The 16,594-nt window shown below is 44.7% G+C and overlaps 1 protein-coding gene and 1 long non-coding RNA gene across 5 annotated transcripts; both read left to right on the top strand.

Annotated features, from left to right (window-relative positions):
• Positions 1-183: 183 nt before the first annotated feature.
• Positions 184-7,311, top strand: LOC136938977 (apolipoprotein L2-like). 4 transcript variants are annotated; one of them, XM_067231842.1, is made up of 16 exons: positions 184-392; positions 803-877; positions 1,336-1,380; positions 1,505-1,561; positions 1,810-1,869; positions 2,133-2,198; positions 3,343-3,414; positions 3,553-3,621; positions 3,777-3,854; positions 3,987-4,061; positions 4,405-4,482; positions 4,632-4,671; positions 4,843-4,894; positions 5,112-5,526; positions 5,872-6,159; positions 6,290-7,311. In XM_067231842.1, the coding sequence occupies exons 2-16, from the start codon at positions 809-811 to the stop codon at positions 6,551-6,553; spliced, it is 1,728 nt and encodes a 575-aa protein (XP_067087943.1). In that variant the 5' UTR covers positions 184-392; positions 803-808; the 3' UTR covers positions 6,554-7,311. The 4 variants fall into 4 exon arrangements, with proteins under 4 accessions (XP_067087943.1, XP_067087941.1, XP_067087944.1 ...); XM_067231840.1 differs by having other exon boundaries at positions 185-392; positions 3,550-3,621; XM_067231841.1 differs by lacking the exon at positions 184-392 and adding an exon at positions 407-701 and having other exon boundaries at positions 3,550-3,621.
• A 3,776-nt stretch (positions 7,312-11,087) lies between these two features.
• On the top strand, positions 11,088-12,684 carry LOC136938978 (uncharacterized). Its single transcript, XR_010875657.1, has 3 exons — positions 11,088-11,245; positions 11,753-12,171; positions 12,476-12,684. It is a non-coding gene; the product is annotated as an uncharacterized lncRNA (long non-coding RNA).
• The last annotated feature ends 3,910 nt before the right edge of the window (positions 12,685-16,594 follow it).

Below are 16,594 nucleotides of genomic sequence, written 5' to 3'. Positions count from 1 at the left end.
TTTGAATGGATTGGACAAAAGTCAATGTTGACAATGTAGGTTACTGCAGTCAACTTTTTTTGTGAGTGGGCTTATGAACTAGCCCTGCCCACCTTGAGGTGCTTCTGTGAAAACAATGGGCATGCTTGTGCGAGACTCCTCCATTCCAGCCCTCCAGTGTTGCTATTGTATAGATGTAGGTCGCGGTGTTTTGGAAGTTTTTTTAGCTTCTTTAAACCTCGCTTGTAAGAAGAGTAGAGTATTAACTAGTCGTCACATGAGCACGTCAGTTTCGCTAAACCAGTTTCACTGTTCAGAAGGGAAGTGACGGAGCGTAGCTCGTCGTTTTAGCTTGTCACTGTTTTGAAAACTTTTTGACTTAGCCTTTTACCGAATCAGCTTGCAATCATAAGGTAAGCGTTGTTAACTTAAATCGTCTTGAAAGTCCCAGTGATAAAGTTTTTACTTAAAAATCAGAATTTATTCCGGTCGTTTTGACACTAGTGGTAGAGCACTGTCAGTTATGGTCTAGAAACAATATATAGACATCACGTTCGCAAAACCGTCGACGTCAGCGACAGTATGGACACCTACCTTTCAATGTTTTTAAAGTCATAAAACGTATTGACAGTTAAAATATGCTAGCTCTCTATAAACCCAAGCTGCCATTGTGAGAAAATACCTGTGGATAAAGTAGTGAATCACTGTCATACAAAACACCGGTAAGCCTTTGTTATGAGAGTCTTTGACAGTGCATGCATTGTAAGCCATAACAAGGTGTGTGTGCGTGTGCGGTCATGTGTGTGCGCGTGTGCTTCCTTAGGTCAACATGAATATATTCAAAAGGGACAAGGTCACCTCAGCCAGCCCAGTTGTGCCACAAGATCAAAGCACAGAGGTAAACACTGTTTACCTGAGTGTGAGGCGATGGTGGAGGGGAGTGATTGAGTGAGAGGGCGACACAGTGTTTCCCCTAGGTTTACAGCTTTGGGGGGGGGGGGGGGGGGGGACCATGTAGAGACAGAAATGACATGCCGTCGTGATAACATAAGGCCATTTAGTTTGTTTAATAAAAGAGCAAGCTATAGACCGGTTTTATAGGAAAAGTAACCTTAAATGACTTATTTTGTGATCTGGCGTTATATATATATATATATATATATATATATATATAAAACCATTTTTTATTAACTTGACCTTCCAGGGGGGGCGGGGGGTGCCGTTGGGGGGGGCGGGGCGCCCCCTAATATAATGGTAGGGGAAACACTGCACAAACACACACACACACAGTGTTTGCTGTTGAAGGCAGGTCATGCGCCTCCTCTGGTATTAACTGATGTGCTGGTGGACTTCCAGGACAACACCAGTGCTGTGAAGACTGAGCTCCCTACAAACACTAAGGTAGAGCAGAGTGACTTACAAGACATTTCCTCCATCTCTAATGTTGCGGTTGTAACCGTGTGTGTGTGTGCCTCTATGTGTGTGCACATGCATGTGTGTGTGCACATGTGTGTGTTTCCTACAGGGGACAGGAGTGATGGGAGTCATTCAGAGGGTGAACCCGTTCAGATCTCCTGCCCAGGTAGACCCCCTGGGGTGTCTCTGCTGGGTACAGTAGCATGCAGTACTGATATGTCTCCAGCAGAGGTCAGCTTTGCTCCTGTCTCCTCTCTCTCTATCTCTCTCTGTCTCTCTCTCTCTCTCTCTCTCTCTGCTGTCTCTCTCCCTCTCCATCCTTCCCTATCTATTTCTCCCTCCCCCTCCCTCCCCCTCCCTCCCTCACTCTCTCTCTCTCTCTCTCTCTCTCTCTCTCTCTTTCCCTCCATCCAGAGCTCCTCTTCGGCAACAAAGGAGTCAACAACTGCAATTCTCTCTACAGACACCAAACAGGTGGGATGAAGATGATGATGATGAGGAATACCTTATCATTAGCAACGCTGGCATATAATACAATAGAACACTCATCAACATAACAGAACGATAGAGTGCAGTAGAACAATACAACTGAATAGATCAGAGCATAATAGAGTTCGACATGTTATAATTCAAAGGAAGTGCAGTGGAAGCAGTCTGTTCCAGAGAGGACCCCTCTGTTTGATTGAACACTTTTGGAGTTTTTCAGTTGGGTAACCTTCATTGTGTTTGTGTTGCAGAACCCTGGAGTGTTGAAAGGAGTTTTTCAAAAAGTCAATCCGTTTAAATCTTCCACACCTACACAGGTAAACACACAGAAAGGTAGACACTCAGACAGGTAAACACACAGACAGGTAGACACTCAGACAGGTAGACACTCAGACAGGTAAACACACAGACAGGTAGACACTCAGACAGGTAAACACACAGACAGGTAAACACACAGACAGGTAAACACACAGACAGGTAAACACACAGACAGGTAGACACTCAGACAGGTAGACACTCAGACAGGTAAACACACAGAAAGGTAAACACTCAGACAGGTAAACACACAGACAGGTAAACACTCAGACAGGTAAACACACAGACAGGTAAGTAACCAGATAGTTACACACTAGGATTGCACAAAAACAACTGCTACTGGCTCTGTGCCGAGGTACATATTCTTTAGCAGCGGTGTCACTTTTGGAGTTTTTCCATGCCATGCATGCATAGGAGCTGCCAGCGTGCTCCTCTGCATGCTCCTCTGCATGCTCCTCTGCATGCTGGCTGCGTGCACATGAGCCCAAATCCACTTGTTTGTATCATGGCAACACTAGTACACACACGTACATTCTGGCACACACAGATATGGTTACAGCAAGTTCCCTCACCGTCCATTATTTCATAAAGAGTGCCTCTGAAACCCATATTCCCTTTTACTGTCTCTTGGTTTGTCACTTGGTACCTTTAGTTTATCATGGTTTGTCACCTGGTACCTGTAGTCCATACTGATTTGTCATATTGTACCTATAGCCCGTAATGGTTTGTCACCTGGTACCTGTAGTCCATACTGATTTGTCATATTGTACCTATAGCCCATAATGGTTTGTCACCTGGTACCTGTAGTCCATACTGATTTGTCATATTGTACCTATAGCCCGTAATGGTTTGTCACCTGGTACCTGTAGTCCATACTGATTTGTCATATTGTACCTATAGCCCATAATGGTTTGTCACCTGGTACCTGTAGTCCATACTGATTTTTCACATTGTACCTATAGGCCATAATGGATTGCCACCTGGTACCTCTAGTCCATACTGGTTTGTTACCTGCCTTTGGTCCATGCTGGTTTGTCACCTGGTACCTGTGATCAAAACTTGTTTATCACCTGCCTGTGGTTTGTCACCTGCCTGTGGTTTGTCACCTGCTGCCATGGGTCCATTCCGGCTGCTTGTGTGTTCCAGGTGAAGGGGGAGGAGTCTCACACAGACACTGTGGATCACCAGGCAACCGATAAGCTGCCAGTAACCAAGCAGGTCAGACCAGCTGACACAGACATCTACATAAGAAACAATGTTTCCTTTTATTTCAATTTATGAGGTAGGGTTTGACCCCCCCAAAAAAAACCTATAACCCATAAATAATAATAATTGACCTGTTGTGTTTGTCAGAAGCCTGGGGCGTTCAGTGGAATGATTCAGAAAGTAAATCCCTTCAGGTCCAACCAGCCAAGCCAGATTAGGGTTAGTTTACCATAACCTGGTAATGTGTCTGGGAATGTTCCGACAGGGCGTGCGTGTGTATTTGTTTTTTTTTAAATTAAATTCACGAGGTGTTGCAATGGTTACATTTCTACCATTCTGCCTCTCTTCCCCTCATCTGCCCTTCCCTCCTCCAGGAAAGCTCGTCCCTCGACAGTGACCTGTCCTCCAGTGCTGATAGTTTGGTTGGGAACAACAACATCACAGAGAAGAATGTACTGATGATAATGACGATAATAATGAAGATGATGATAAAAAGATGTTATGGAGGATGGTCAAGAACATTTGTAGTGCTTCCCTAAACGCCAGCTATGTGACTGAACTATTGAAAGCCTACCTTGTTGCAGGTTGTCTGGTACACTGATGGTGAGGACGCAGGTAGTGGTGTGGAGGCCCAATCCCTGGAAGAACCAAACACCAGGGTAGAGAAAGGGTTCTGCTTGTCTAGTTTTTAAGTTTCTGATTTTCAGTCCGAGGGAAAGTTTTTTTCCCAGACGTGGGTGTGTGTGTGTGAATGTGTGTGTGCATGGTCTTGTTTAACTCCCTTTTTCAGAAGGTATTAACAGTTTTAAGGTTAAGATTAGAATGAGTGTTAGTGTTAGAATTTCATGAAGGGTTAAGGTTAAGGTTAGGGGTTAGTCGTTAGAGATGACACCATTTTGAATGGGAGTGAATGATCGGGCCCCACTAGGATAGAAAAACAAACCTGTGTGTGTGTGTGTGTGTGTGTGTGTGCGTGCACTGACACATGTCTACCTGTCTCAGGATGCTGGCACCAGCCAGTCTGTCGAGCCGTCTGCAGTGTCAGACCCTGGTGAAGGGACCCCTGTAGACTGGGAGGACGTATGTTTGTATTGTGACGCCCTAGAACCCGCACTGCACCAGTCCTTATGTAGACACCATTTTGCAAGGTTTAAGTTAATACTCCACTGTGTGTTTGTGTGTGTCTGCTTGTGTGTGTGTCTGCATGGGTGTGTGTGTGTCATCCTCAGGATGAAGAGGGCCTTCTGGATTGGTGGAGGACAGTAGAAGGTACGAAGGCCAAAGTCGTCACCAAACATCTCCATGTCCACCTGTTTACAATACTGTTCACAGTACATCAATCCAACATACAGTATAACATTACCTACACACAGGGTGGAGTTTCTCACTTCTAACCTGCCATTACAAAGTCTTTTTGTGGCTTTTTTCCTGTTCCTTTAGGCTGGGAGGAGTGGAACGAGGCTAACCCGTTTGAGGAGGATGAGGGAGTAGAGTAAGTTTGACTGGGTATGGAGTTCAAAGGTCATCGCGACAAGTTCTGGAAAGGGGAGTTTGTCGAGATCGAAAATGACTTTTGGGCCCCACCCTCCTCATTCCTTTGTGCTTCTCCTTCTCTCTCTCTCTGTCTGTTTTTCTCTATCCCTCTTTTTCCTTTCCCCATCTCTCCCTTTCCTTTTTTTGCTCACTCTCTCTCTCTCTCTCTCGTCTAGGGCGGTGGAGGCGGTGGCCGACCGCGTCTTCATGGCCGCCCGCCTCTTCGTCCGCCTCTTCAACCTCCGTGGCGCGTCGCTACAGCAACGCATCCTGGAGCTGCTGTCGTTGGCCGACGCGGCCGACCTCTTCCACAAGAAGACGATGAAGGCCAGCGTCGGAGGAGGGGTCGCCAGTGTGGCGGGAAGCATCACCACCATCACCGGCCTGATCCTGGCGCCCTTCACCATGGGGACGTCGCTCATCGTCACGGCGGTGGGCATCGGCGTGGCGACGGCGGGGGGCGTGGCCTCCGCCTCGGCGAACATCACAGACACGATGCACTCGAAGACGGACAGGAAGAAGGTGGAGAAGATGATCCAGGACTACCAGGAAGAGATGAGAGACATCAAGGAGTGTCTGGACTTTGTGCAGGTGTGAGGGGGGATACAAGCACACACATAACCCACCTCTCAGTCTCACATTTCTGAAACTCTGAATCTCTCCGCCTGTCTGCGGGAGTCAGGTGGCTGAGCGGTTAGGGAATCAGGCTAGTAATCTGAAGGTTGCCAGTTCGATTCCCAGCCGTGCAAATGATGTTGTGTCCTTGGGCAAGGCACTTCCCCCTACACCCTCGGGGAGAATGTCCCTGTACTTACTGTAAATCGCTCTGGATAAGAGCGTCTGCTAAATGTCTAAATGTAAATGTCTGCCACCACCATCTATTTTCACCTCTCTGTCTGTCTGTCTTCATCCCTCCCTCCCTCCCCCACCGCCCAGGTGGGCATGGCGACCCTGGAGGAATGGAACTTTGAGCAGTACGCAGACAGCATCAACAAGAACCACCTCAACCAGAACGTCAAGCACGTGATGAAGGAGGGCGGGCGGGCCGGCAAGGCCTTGCTCATCAACACGGAGAGCCTGATCAGCACCGTGCAGGTGCTGAGCGTGGCGGGGGGCGCCGCCAAGGCGGTCCAGGTGATGAGCGTGGCCACGGGGGTGATGTCGGGCCTCTTCCTGGCTCTCGACGTCTTCTTCCTGGCCAAGGACTCGCTGGAGCTGCGGAAGGTCGGGGAGAATGTTTTTGAATTTATTTATAAAAAACGTTTAAAAAAAATTAAGCTGTTGATTTTTTTTTTTTTTTTATTTCATTTGACTGAGGTGAAAATGCGTTTGTTTGTAATTTCAATTGTTCCAGGGTGCCAAGACCGAGTTTGCGGCCAAGATCCGTGAGGTGTGTACAGACCTCCAGAAGGGCCTCCTGGAGCTCAACCATATCAAGGAGGAGCTGCAGAAAACCATGGACGGGATGGAGGTGGAGGAGGTGGAGGTGGAAGAGGAGGAGGAGGAAGACGAGGAGGAGGAGAAGGAGGAAGAGGAGGACGAGGAGAGGGAGGAGGAAGACAAAAGAGAGGAGACGACAGAGTTTGATTCTCTGAAACAAGTTGAGCTTGAGGAGTGAACGGACAGTGGAGCAGGAGTTAGGTGGCTGAGCGGTTAGGGAATCGGGCTAGTAATCAGAAGGTTGCCTGTTCGATTCCCCGCCAGGCCAATGACATTGTGTCCTTGGGCAAGGCACTTCACCTTGAGCAGATGTCCACGTTTTCTGCCAAAAATGAAATAATAAGCAATGTTCTGATGTAGCTAGTGGTACAGTCCAAAGTAAAAAAGAAATTTAAATAGCTGTACAAACATACTGTGACAAAAGCGAATGCAATAGTGGGATGTAGAGTGAGATGTCTGATGTCTGAACTACATTCAAAACTAGTCTTAAAAAGGCTAGTTTTCAAAAGTCTATTTTTTACACACTAGGCTAGTATCTTTTAGATACAAAATTATACTGTAAATAACATCGTAGTCTTATGCTAAAGAAAATGTGTTACAGATATTATTATTTATTTCATTTATTTACCTACTTCTACTGTAGATAAACAAGAACATGATTTTCTGTACTAGTAAGTAAACACAATTTTTAGGAGCTCTGAGACACTAACTGTACCCTTTGAGGCTGGCACCAACATGCAGAGTGGAGAAAAAAATGTATCAACACTACTAGTTAAAGGAATTCAAGGAATGAAGGAACTGACGAAACAATGATAAAGCGAAATGTACCCTCCATTTCCAGTTAAATGTTTCCCCATTTCATTTCTGTGTACACTGTTTGTACCTTGCTTTGAAAAAAAGCGTCTGCCAGATAAATAAAATGTCAGTTTCCCTGTGGTTATCTGCTTTCATTTCAATGTTGATCTAATCGTAAAATGTACCCACGCTCTTCCCTCTAAGAGTTCCCTTTAAGTGCCCCTGTGACAATGAGCTTGGACCCTCTTGTGGCCCCTCTAATTGTAGTCTGAATTATTATAAACATGGTATTTTTCCTGTTAATACCTGAAATGCAGTGAAGAAAATTAAATGACAACAATAATGTTGTCAGTGGCCCCTCTGACAGTACAATTTGCACCAGCTTGGCCCCCCTGTTGAAAGGGTCTAGAACCTACCCTACTAAAGGTGTGTCTGCATTAAGTGTGTGCTTTGTTGCCAGCACATATCCAACAATCAAAGGCTTAAATTACATGGACATAATCATGACGATGACCGGGTAACTCTGCATGTGTTGTATAGACATTAGTCGTAGATAAGCAGGGATAAGGTGACATAATTAAAACTGTAACATAGATTGGGTTTCAACAATCTAAAACATACCTGTTTTTTTAGTTTAAGAATAGAACTAAACGGAATTGATTAGCGTGTGAACGCTGTAAGACATGAGACATTAGTTGTGCAATGTGTCATGGCGTAACCGTGGAGCTTTGTAAACGTTTAAGTTCAATGAGACGGCGGGTCATCACCTGAATGAGTGACAACGGCTGTCAAAATGTGTTACGTTGTCACATCCTCTCACACCTGGTGAGCATCCAGGGTGAGGGGTTCTTCCATGCGCAACATGCAACACCTTGTTCCACCCGTCTTACCTGTAATATAGGTCGACACAGCTATGCCATTACATAGCGCCTGTTACTACTATGGTGTAACCACAGCAACGTTATTTTCCCGTATCTTCGGAGTAATCAGCGTTCCATAATGATAACACGTCAACCATGTCTGCAAGGCGCCTCTAAATTACAACCTAAGCATTTGAGGGCCAATCACTGTATGAACGAAAGCATGTCTGGAATTTTTTGAGAGCATTTCAGGACAGTGGATTTCAGAAATGGGTCACAACAATGTCAGGGTTGAAAGACGAGCAAAGATGTCAATTGTAAGGTAACTGAAAAGAGGGTGAGAGGAGGACAATTTAAGTTGACAGCTAATTGTTTGGTTGGCTATGACTGACTGAATGACGGACTAATCGATTGAATGACTGATGGACTGCTCGGTTAGATTTGATTCCCGGAAGACAGAAAAACACTGAGATAGATAGTAGATAGAATCGAGAGACAGATGGAGAGAGAGAGACAGAGAGAGAGACAGAGAGACAGACAGAGAGAGAGAGAGAGAGAGAGAGAGAGAGAGAGAGAGAGAGAGAGAGAGAGAGAGAGAGAGAGAGAGAGAGAGAGAGAGAGAGACAGACAGACAGACAGAGAGACAGACAGACAGAGAGACAGACAGAGAGAGAGAGAGAGAGAGAGAGAGAGAGAGAGAGAGAGAGAGAGAGACAGACAGACAGACAGACAGACAGACAGACAGACAGACAGACAGACAGACAGACAGAGAGAGAGAGAGAGAGAGAGAGAGAGAGAGAGAGAGACAGACAGAGAGAGATCAGAGAGACAGAAAGATAGAGAGACAGACAGAGAGAGAAAGGCGTGACAAAGTCTGGCTTTCAGTCCATTCCACAAACTTCTGATGAAACTCAACTGAACTCAAGTTCCTGGTGATGGGCTTTTGAACCAGCAGAACAGCATTTTTCCACACAACGCTCTCCATCTACAGTTTCAGCCTCACCCAACGACACACGCTCTTTTATGTTGTGTAGGCTTATAGTGGAAAATATTTTCTGAACTGAAATGTGTATATGTGCTATTTTTATGGAGTTAGAATTAAATAAGGTTCAGGAGGAGTTGACACCACAACTCCAATCTGACACTTCATCTGCACCTGATTACCTTATCAATGACACACCTGATACTCATTAGCTAATCCAATGTATAACTCATGCCAGCCTGTAGCCTAAATACAAACTTGCTGTACCAGCCACACAAGTGTCTCTACGTTTGCATCCCATTGCATCCCCATCGCTTCCCCCTCCATCTCCCCCGCCATCTCCCCCGCCATCTCCCCCTTCTCCTCCTCTACTCTCGAGCTCCACATCTGTTGGAGGGGGCACTGGAGGCATCTTGAGGGGGGTCGGCAGAGCTCAGAGAGGCCCAGTCAAGACCCCAGCGCTCCTCTGCCACATCCAGAGTTTCCTGCCTGCTTCACAATCACTAACTCTCTACATTCATTTCTTCCTTTAAGTAAAAAAATTAAGAATAAAACATTTCCGGGGTGTGGTTTTCTGAACTTGTCAATTGTCGGTTGAACTACACCGCTTGTCGGCTTTTTAGCTGAACTGTTTGATTTGGGAATGGGTGTGTGTGTAAGGGTGATCTTTGGCCACACCACCATTCAAACCAAATCTACAGTCTAGTGTGACGGGTCTGTAAGAGCCGTAGCCACGCTCCGTCTGACAAGGTAGTTCGCCACTCACGGGATTCGAACGCTCGGCCTCCGACTTGCCAAGCGCGACCACTACCAACTACGCCAAAGGAAAGCAAGCTCACTCCGTTACACTAACTCACATACACACAGATACAGCATCACCATGGAAACATGGAGCTCCAATTTGACTACCCTAACTCGCTTTCACATGTATAAGAATATATATAGCTATAACACTGTGACTATCAGTGTTTGGAAAGAAATTTGGTTTAACATATCCTATTTAGGGGTGCAAACACTTGATTACACAAATGAATATTAGGCTCATTAAGATTACATAACACTAGAGTAGCATCACAGCTTTGATGATTTACAAACAATGAACGTCTATTATCTATTAACCCTGACACATAAACACTATATACTCTTATTAATAGCAAGCTTACATGAGAACGTACTAACTAGTATCCAATGACTAGTTCTATTGATTAGTGAATAATGTAAGCACACAGGAAATCACAATTTCTTCCACAATAGCCAATTACTTTTGTAGTGTGTCTCATACATGGGTTCCAAAAACGGACTCGAAAACCTGTGAAAACTCTTAAGGAAGATGTTGGCCAGTTTGAGATTTGTATAAGCACAAGTAGCCTACTGCAGTGCAAGTAGGCTATTAATATCCGAGAACCTGTCAGATTAACACATCAGGTCACAGAAAATTACAGGCTACAGTAGTTCTTAAGAGTTTGTTCCGTGTTACGGAGGCAACAAACAACAGTAGTCTACAAAATAAATAAAGATCTGGCTTGTAAACGAATTACAGTTCAATACCAGTCTTTGAGTTTAAGAGCAAATAAAGGAACGAAACGTTGGGTAAGGCCGAGATAAAGCCATACAGTGTGGGCATTTACAGTAATTAGACCGGTTCTACAATGTCCGCTCAACTTCACATTATGCGATGCAATCACAAGGTGTAATCACTTGCAATGTTTTATCATCCTCTAAAAAACGACGCAAATGGTTAACCTTTAACATTTAAAATGTTTAACACATAGGTAGGCCTAAATGATTCTTGGTTCCTAAGTATTTAAAAACGTAATGTTTAATTAAGTTTAGTTAATGTTAATGTTTGGAAATGTGATACAGGAAGACCTGTCTTCAGAGAACGGTTGGCAGTGACTCAGCAAGGCATTGTCATGGGATAATAGGAGGGACACAATTATTTTTCCAGTCAAACCCTCCTCGAAACACAAGGTCGAATTGTCTTTTTACCATAATAGAAAAAAAACCCATCGTCACCATCCTCCATCCCATTCCGACCATTTCTCCTCCCTCTTTTTCGCACCCTTCTAAAGTGTTAAATACCGGCTTCAGATCCCACAACCGAACCAAAGCACCCGCCGAGAGCATCTCTGTCACGCGCACCTGCATCATCTCTACCAAGAAAAGCGTCTCCCTTTTTCACTTGAACTTTCTTCATCAGGAGGCTATTCACCTCAAAACCCACATCAAAAAGGTAAATATTGTGTGGTCCATGTAAAATGTAGCATTTAATATTGCTATAGAGCTTCTAAAGATAAAATGTTAAACCTACTGTAAGTGTCAGGTTTATCGAGTTTACACTTAAATGTACTTTAACATTTTACAAGAATAATGATTCTTATTTGGTGCTTAACTAATATAAATCATCAAACACTTCTGTTCTGACCCCCATTAGTTTTATTTTACATATTTGCTTTCTTTGAATTCAGAATCAGAATCAGAATTCGGTTTATTCCATGTATGTTACACAAACAAGGAATTTACTGTGGCAGGGAGGTGCAACACTAAACATATACGAATCTTTAATTAAGTAAAGGTACAGAAGTTTAACTATTCCTAAGAACTAAACAATCTAAGAATAAAACAATTTAAATATAAAATAAAATATATATAAAAAATAAGAATAAGCTTGTTGACTTACATGGTAAAAATAAAAGGTATAAATAATTGAATTAAATAAAAAGCGTTTCCCTCCTTATAGAAATGGACAGCAGACTAGTTATGGTTGTGGCGATGGTGGCATTGGCCTGTCTGTCGCTGGGGGCAAAGGCACAGAACACCACAGAGGCAATGAATGCCACATCTGCTGCTCCTACGGTGTCCCCTGCAGCCACCGATCCCATGAACACAGCTACAACAGGAGGATCCACTATGGCCCAAAGTGCTCCAGCTACAACAGGAGGATCCACTATGTCCCAAAGTGCTCCAGCTACAACAGGAGGATCCACTATGGCCCAAAGTGCTCCAGCTACAACAGGAGGATCCACTATGGCCCAAAGTGCTCCAGCTACAACAGGAGGATCCACTATGGCCCAAAGTGCTCCAGCTACAACAGGAGGATCCACTACCATCCAGATCACCAATCCGTTCGTCATTAATACCACTGTTGAGACTTTCACAGTAAGCAAACATATACAAAATACAAACACCCTCACCATCTCTCGATTTCTCAAACATGCTAAACCCCGTCAGTTATATGGATCGTTCTCATCCAGTGTCTCCCTCCCTCCCTCCCTCCCTCCCTCCCTCCCTCCCTCCCTCCCTCCCTCCCTCCCTCCCTCCCTCCCTCCCTCCCTCCCTCCCTCCCTCCCTCCCTCCCTCCCTCCCTCCCTCCCTCCCTCCCTCCCTCCCTCCCTCCCTCCCTCCCTCCCTCTCTCTCTCTCCCTCTCTCTCTCTCTCTCTCTCTCTCTCCACGCGTCTACAGTCCAACATCACCAGGGATTCCTGCAGAAAGGACAAGTTTTGTGCTTCCGAGCCGTCGACCTGCAATCCCAGCTCCGAGTCCTGTTTCTTTGTGTCTGCGGTCATGTCCTCCGACCAGGTCTTCGATTTCGAGCTGAATGGGCCTTCAACCGGCTACGTTGCCATGGGACTCGCAACTAGCGCTGCACAGGTAGGCCTATGAGTTGTCTATGTATCGTATGGTTCGCATGTGGGCCATCTTCATATTGAGCCAGGCCTTTTTTATTTATTACGTTATTTTTAGAACTAGCCTATACTATACTTCCTTTTTCTCCCTAGTACTAAAGTGTCAAAGACCTTTCTAAACAATTATGAACTACATTGATTAGGATTACTGAATAGTTGTCGTCCAAGTAGGTTTATTGAGCCCTGTCTCCTCTCCAACATTCCTAACCCTTATGTGGGATAAAATGACAGTGAACATGGTTAACATACAAAGAAAACTCATGTTAAAATGCACGTCCCTCCTTGTCTTGCAGAGCAACGTCACCACCTATGTGTGCGCAAACAGCAATGGCGTTTTCAAGTTCTTCACCACTTTCCTGAACAACGGCGAACACGTGATGACATCGGTGAGTTGGACCAATCAGAGCCTGCCAGCCGGGTGTAGTAACAAGGAGCTGACTCTGTCTATTGTAATTTGATGTGACGATTTGGACCTGAGGACACAGTAATACCAGTTAACGGATTTGACTCTGTCAAGACCTGAATGTTGAGTTCTAGAACACATCCGTGAATTCTAGAACAACCAGTTTAAGCTCCGGGGTGGAACAAAGTCACAAACCAAGAGAGGGTGTGGCACGTCACAATGACACCACGTGTTGTGCCGTTGTCATCCGCACCAGGGAGCAACCAAGTACATGTAGAATACCTCCGTGAGTCTCGTGCGGAGAGTGTGTTAAGCGTGCGGTGATTGTGTCCCCCCCGTAGCTGCCGGTGAACAAAGTGAAGGGCGTCGTGAGAGGGAAACTGCTCCAGTGTGTCTTCACGGCCTCTCTCCCCAGGGCCAGCGCCTCCAGGGCCGCTGCTGACACCAGCTTTATCGTCACCGTGTCGAATGGAACCGTTAATAATGGTGAGACGCTGAACACACGCACGCACGCACACGCATACAGGCGTGTCCCCTCACATGCACGCTCACGCGCACTCTCCTCATTCCTCACACACAGCGTGTGTGTGTGTGTGTGTGTGAAGGAGGACATGTACCGGCGTGTCCTGTAGATATCCTCTGTTCTAACGTCCCGTTTCCTCTCAGGCATGCTGGGAAACGACACCGCCCAGCTGCGGAGCACTGAGGCGGTCAACCTGAGCAACGTGAACAGCAACCGTCACCAACATCCTCACCGCCACCTCTGCCCCCGTCGCTGCCACCACCACCGCCAGCCATGGCATCACGCTACAGCGCTCCCTCTCCCAAGGTACTGGATGGATGGATAGATAGATAGATAGATATAGCAGACAGTCAGACAGTCAGACAGTCAGACAGACAGTCAAACAGACAGAAAGTTATGAATATGGACACAGGTAACACAGTAAACTGATGCTCACATTCTCTCTTTCTCTCTCTCTCTCTCTCTCTCTCTCTCTCTCTCTCTCTCTCTCTCTCTCTCTCTCTCTCTCTCTCTCTCTCTCTCTCTCTCTCTCTCTCTCACCCTTTCTTTCTCTCTCTCTCTCTCTCTCTCTCTCTCTCTCTCTCACCCTTTCTTTCTCTCTCTCTCTCTCTCTCTCTCTCTCTCTCTCTCTCTCTCTCTCTCTCTCTCTCTCTCTCTCTCTCTCTCTCTCTCTCTCTCTCTCCAGCTCTGTTGATCCTGTTGGGTGTGCTTGGTCTGGCCATGCTGTGAGATGAATCTGGATGCGAGGACCTGGAGGAGCTCAGGATGCCAACAGCCATTCCATTCTATTGAGCCATCCTATGGATTCTATTCTGACCCTTCCAATCCATTTTATATGATTTTACTCAACATAAGTTGTAGGAAATAAGTATTTCATGCCGGGCACTATTTGAAGAGCAACACTGACAGCTTTGCTCTGATTGAAGTGATCTGATGATTTTTGTCATTTTAATGTTTGATTCTACCTATTGATACAAGTAGTTGAAAAACGACTTGTTTTATTTCCCTGTGTACTATTTAATTTGTTCTCCCATTTGTTGTAGCTCTGACAAAGACTCTCAATGAACAACAGGGTTCATATTCAGTTAGCTGTATGTGTGTGTGAGAGAGAGAAAGTCAAGGAATCCCGGAGTTGAAGTATACTTCCAAAAGAAGCTTGAAGAAATGAGTGTGTGTTAGAGTGTGTGCGTATGTGTGTGTGTTGTGTGTGTGTGTGTGTCATGTCAGAATACTGAATGTGTGATAGATTCATTTGCAATAGAACACTCAAATATATCTTATTTTAGTGTATGGGTGAGTCTGTGGACTTAGTCTACAGTTGACAAATACAATAATGTTTATGTACAGTTTATGGTTCTCTGTTTTATTTGTTGGCTCAAATGTGTCTTTATGAGAGCAATAGGAGTACTCATACACCACTGGATGGTGATGAGTCATGCCACATGCAATTGCATGACAAATAACAGTTACATGCAATTTTGGAAATGTTCTTTATTATGAAAATGTTCTTCAATAAACACAGTTTATAGTCCTGCACTATATTTCTAAATGAATTCATTTTGGGCGTGGGAGAAAAGGATAAAAGCAATTTGTTATTGTTATCTTTTTGTTGTTGTTGAAAAAGTCAATTACGTAAGAACACAGGAGAGGAAGCGAAGAGGAAGAGTGAAGAAGGAGGAAGAGTAAAGCAGACCCCTGAGTACAGATTTTACAAGAAGGATTTTTCAAAAACTGTAGAAATGTAACATAAACGGTATACACAGGTAACATATTCTCCAATTGTTGCCATTGCGCCAGTGTCACCTAGACATGTGTGACGGCCCTTTGATTGGCCCAAAAATGTTTTTTAACCAAAAACTAGTAAAAATGTGAGAATATTGAGATACAATTCATGTGTTACTTTCTATGTAAAGTTTTAAAATATTTGTTTTTAATGTATTATCAATAAGTGATTGATAAGTAAAACAAATATATGATATTAAGGTGATTTCCTGGTTCTAAGCCCATTCCAATGTGTCCCAGTGAGAAGTCAAGGGGAACACAGCAGAATACAACAGAATCAGGGGAAACCAACAGAAACCAGCACATCAGTTTAAATACACTCATTATCATGATAAAGAGTATTTTATTTGAATAGACAACGCGGGTAAAGTACTCTGGCGTTTTCATGTGTCACATCGCCCTCTACTGCCACATCAAGGAACAACAGACAGTAACTCAACAGCTTGCTTGCAGCTTCGCCTCGTGGGGCAATAGGGTCCTAGAACTGCGGTCCTAAAACTGCAGCTTACCGGCTCTGCAGGTACATGCTACTCTCGTGGAGGACAAACAGGCACAGTGGAATCCCACTCAGCAGAGGGCGCTAGAAGCTGAGGTAAAAAATGTAGGGAAAAGGGAAGGAAGCTCTCTCGCAGGGTTTTGGGGGCCCAAAACAGAAATTGTGTATGGGGCCCTTTTGAATTGCAAAAAAAAACATTTTAGGACAAAAATACATTTTTAAACTAAACAAAATGTTTAGTCAGGGTCGTGCCGGCCCTGATTGTGCTTCGTAACAATGTTCAGTATCAGTATTAAAACTTGTCTTGTGGCTGGGAGTCTGTGACCCTCACATGCATCTGTTTTTAAAAGGCGGACACTGCGTCATAGAACTGGGACCGACATCAGAAGCACGTAAGTCAAAATTGGAAGAATCAGAATCAGCTTTATTACCAAGTATGCTGCTTACAATACAAAAATGGTGTCTTGGTGACGGGATTCCAGTGCACAACAAAATTTAAAACAATACATTTGCCTTTACATTTATTGATTTAGTAGATGCTTTTATCCAAAGCGACTTCCACGAGAGAGCTTTACAAAAGTGCATAGGTCAGAGATTATAAACAACGAGATGGGAGATGAGCCAATGGAAGAAACATAAGAGCATGTAGTTGAACAAATTACAATTAAACAACATGAACCTCAGAAGTGCT

This window comes from Osmerus mordax (assembly GCF_038355195.1).
Source record: "Osmerus mordax isolate fOsmMor3 chromosome 23 unlocalized genomic scaffold, fOsmMor3.pri SUPER_23_unloc_1, whole genome shotgun sequence".
Classification (NCBI taxonomy): domain Eukaryota; kingdom Metazoa; phylum Chordata; class Actinopteri; order Osmeriformes; family Osmeridae; genus Osmerus; species Osmerus mordax.
The sequence above is the reverse complement of the archived record's forward strand: the minus strand, read 5'-3'. Positions and strand labels throughout refer to the sequence as shown.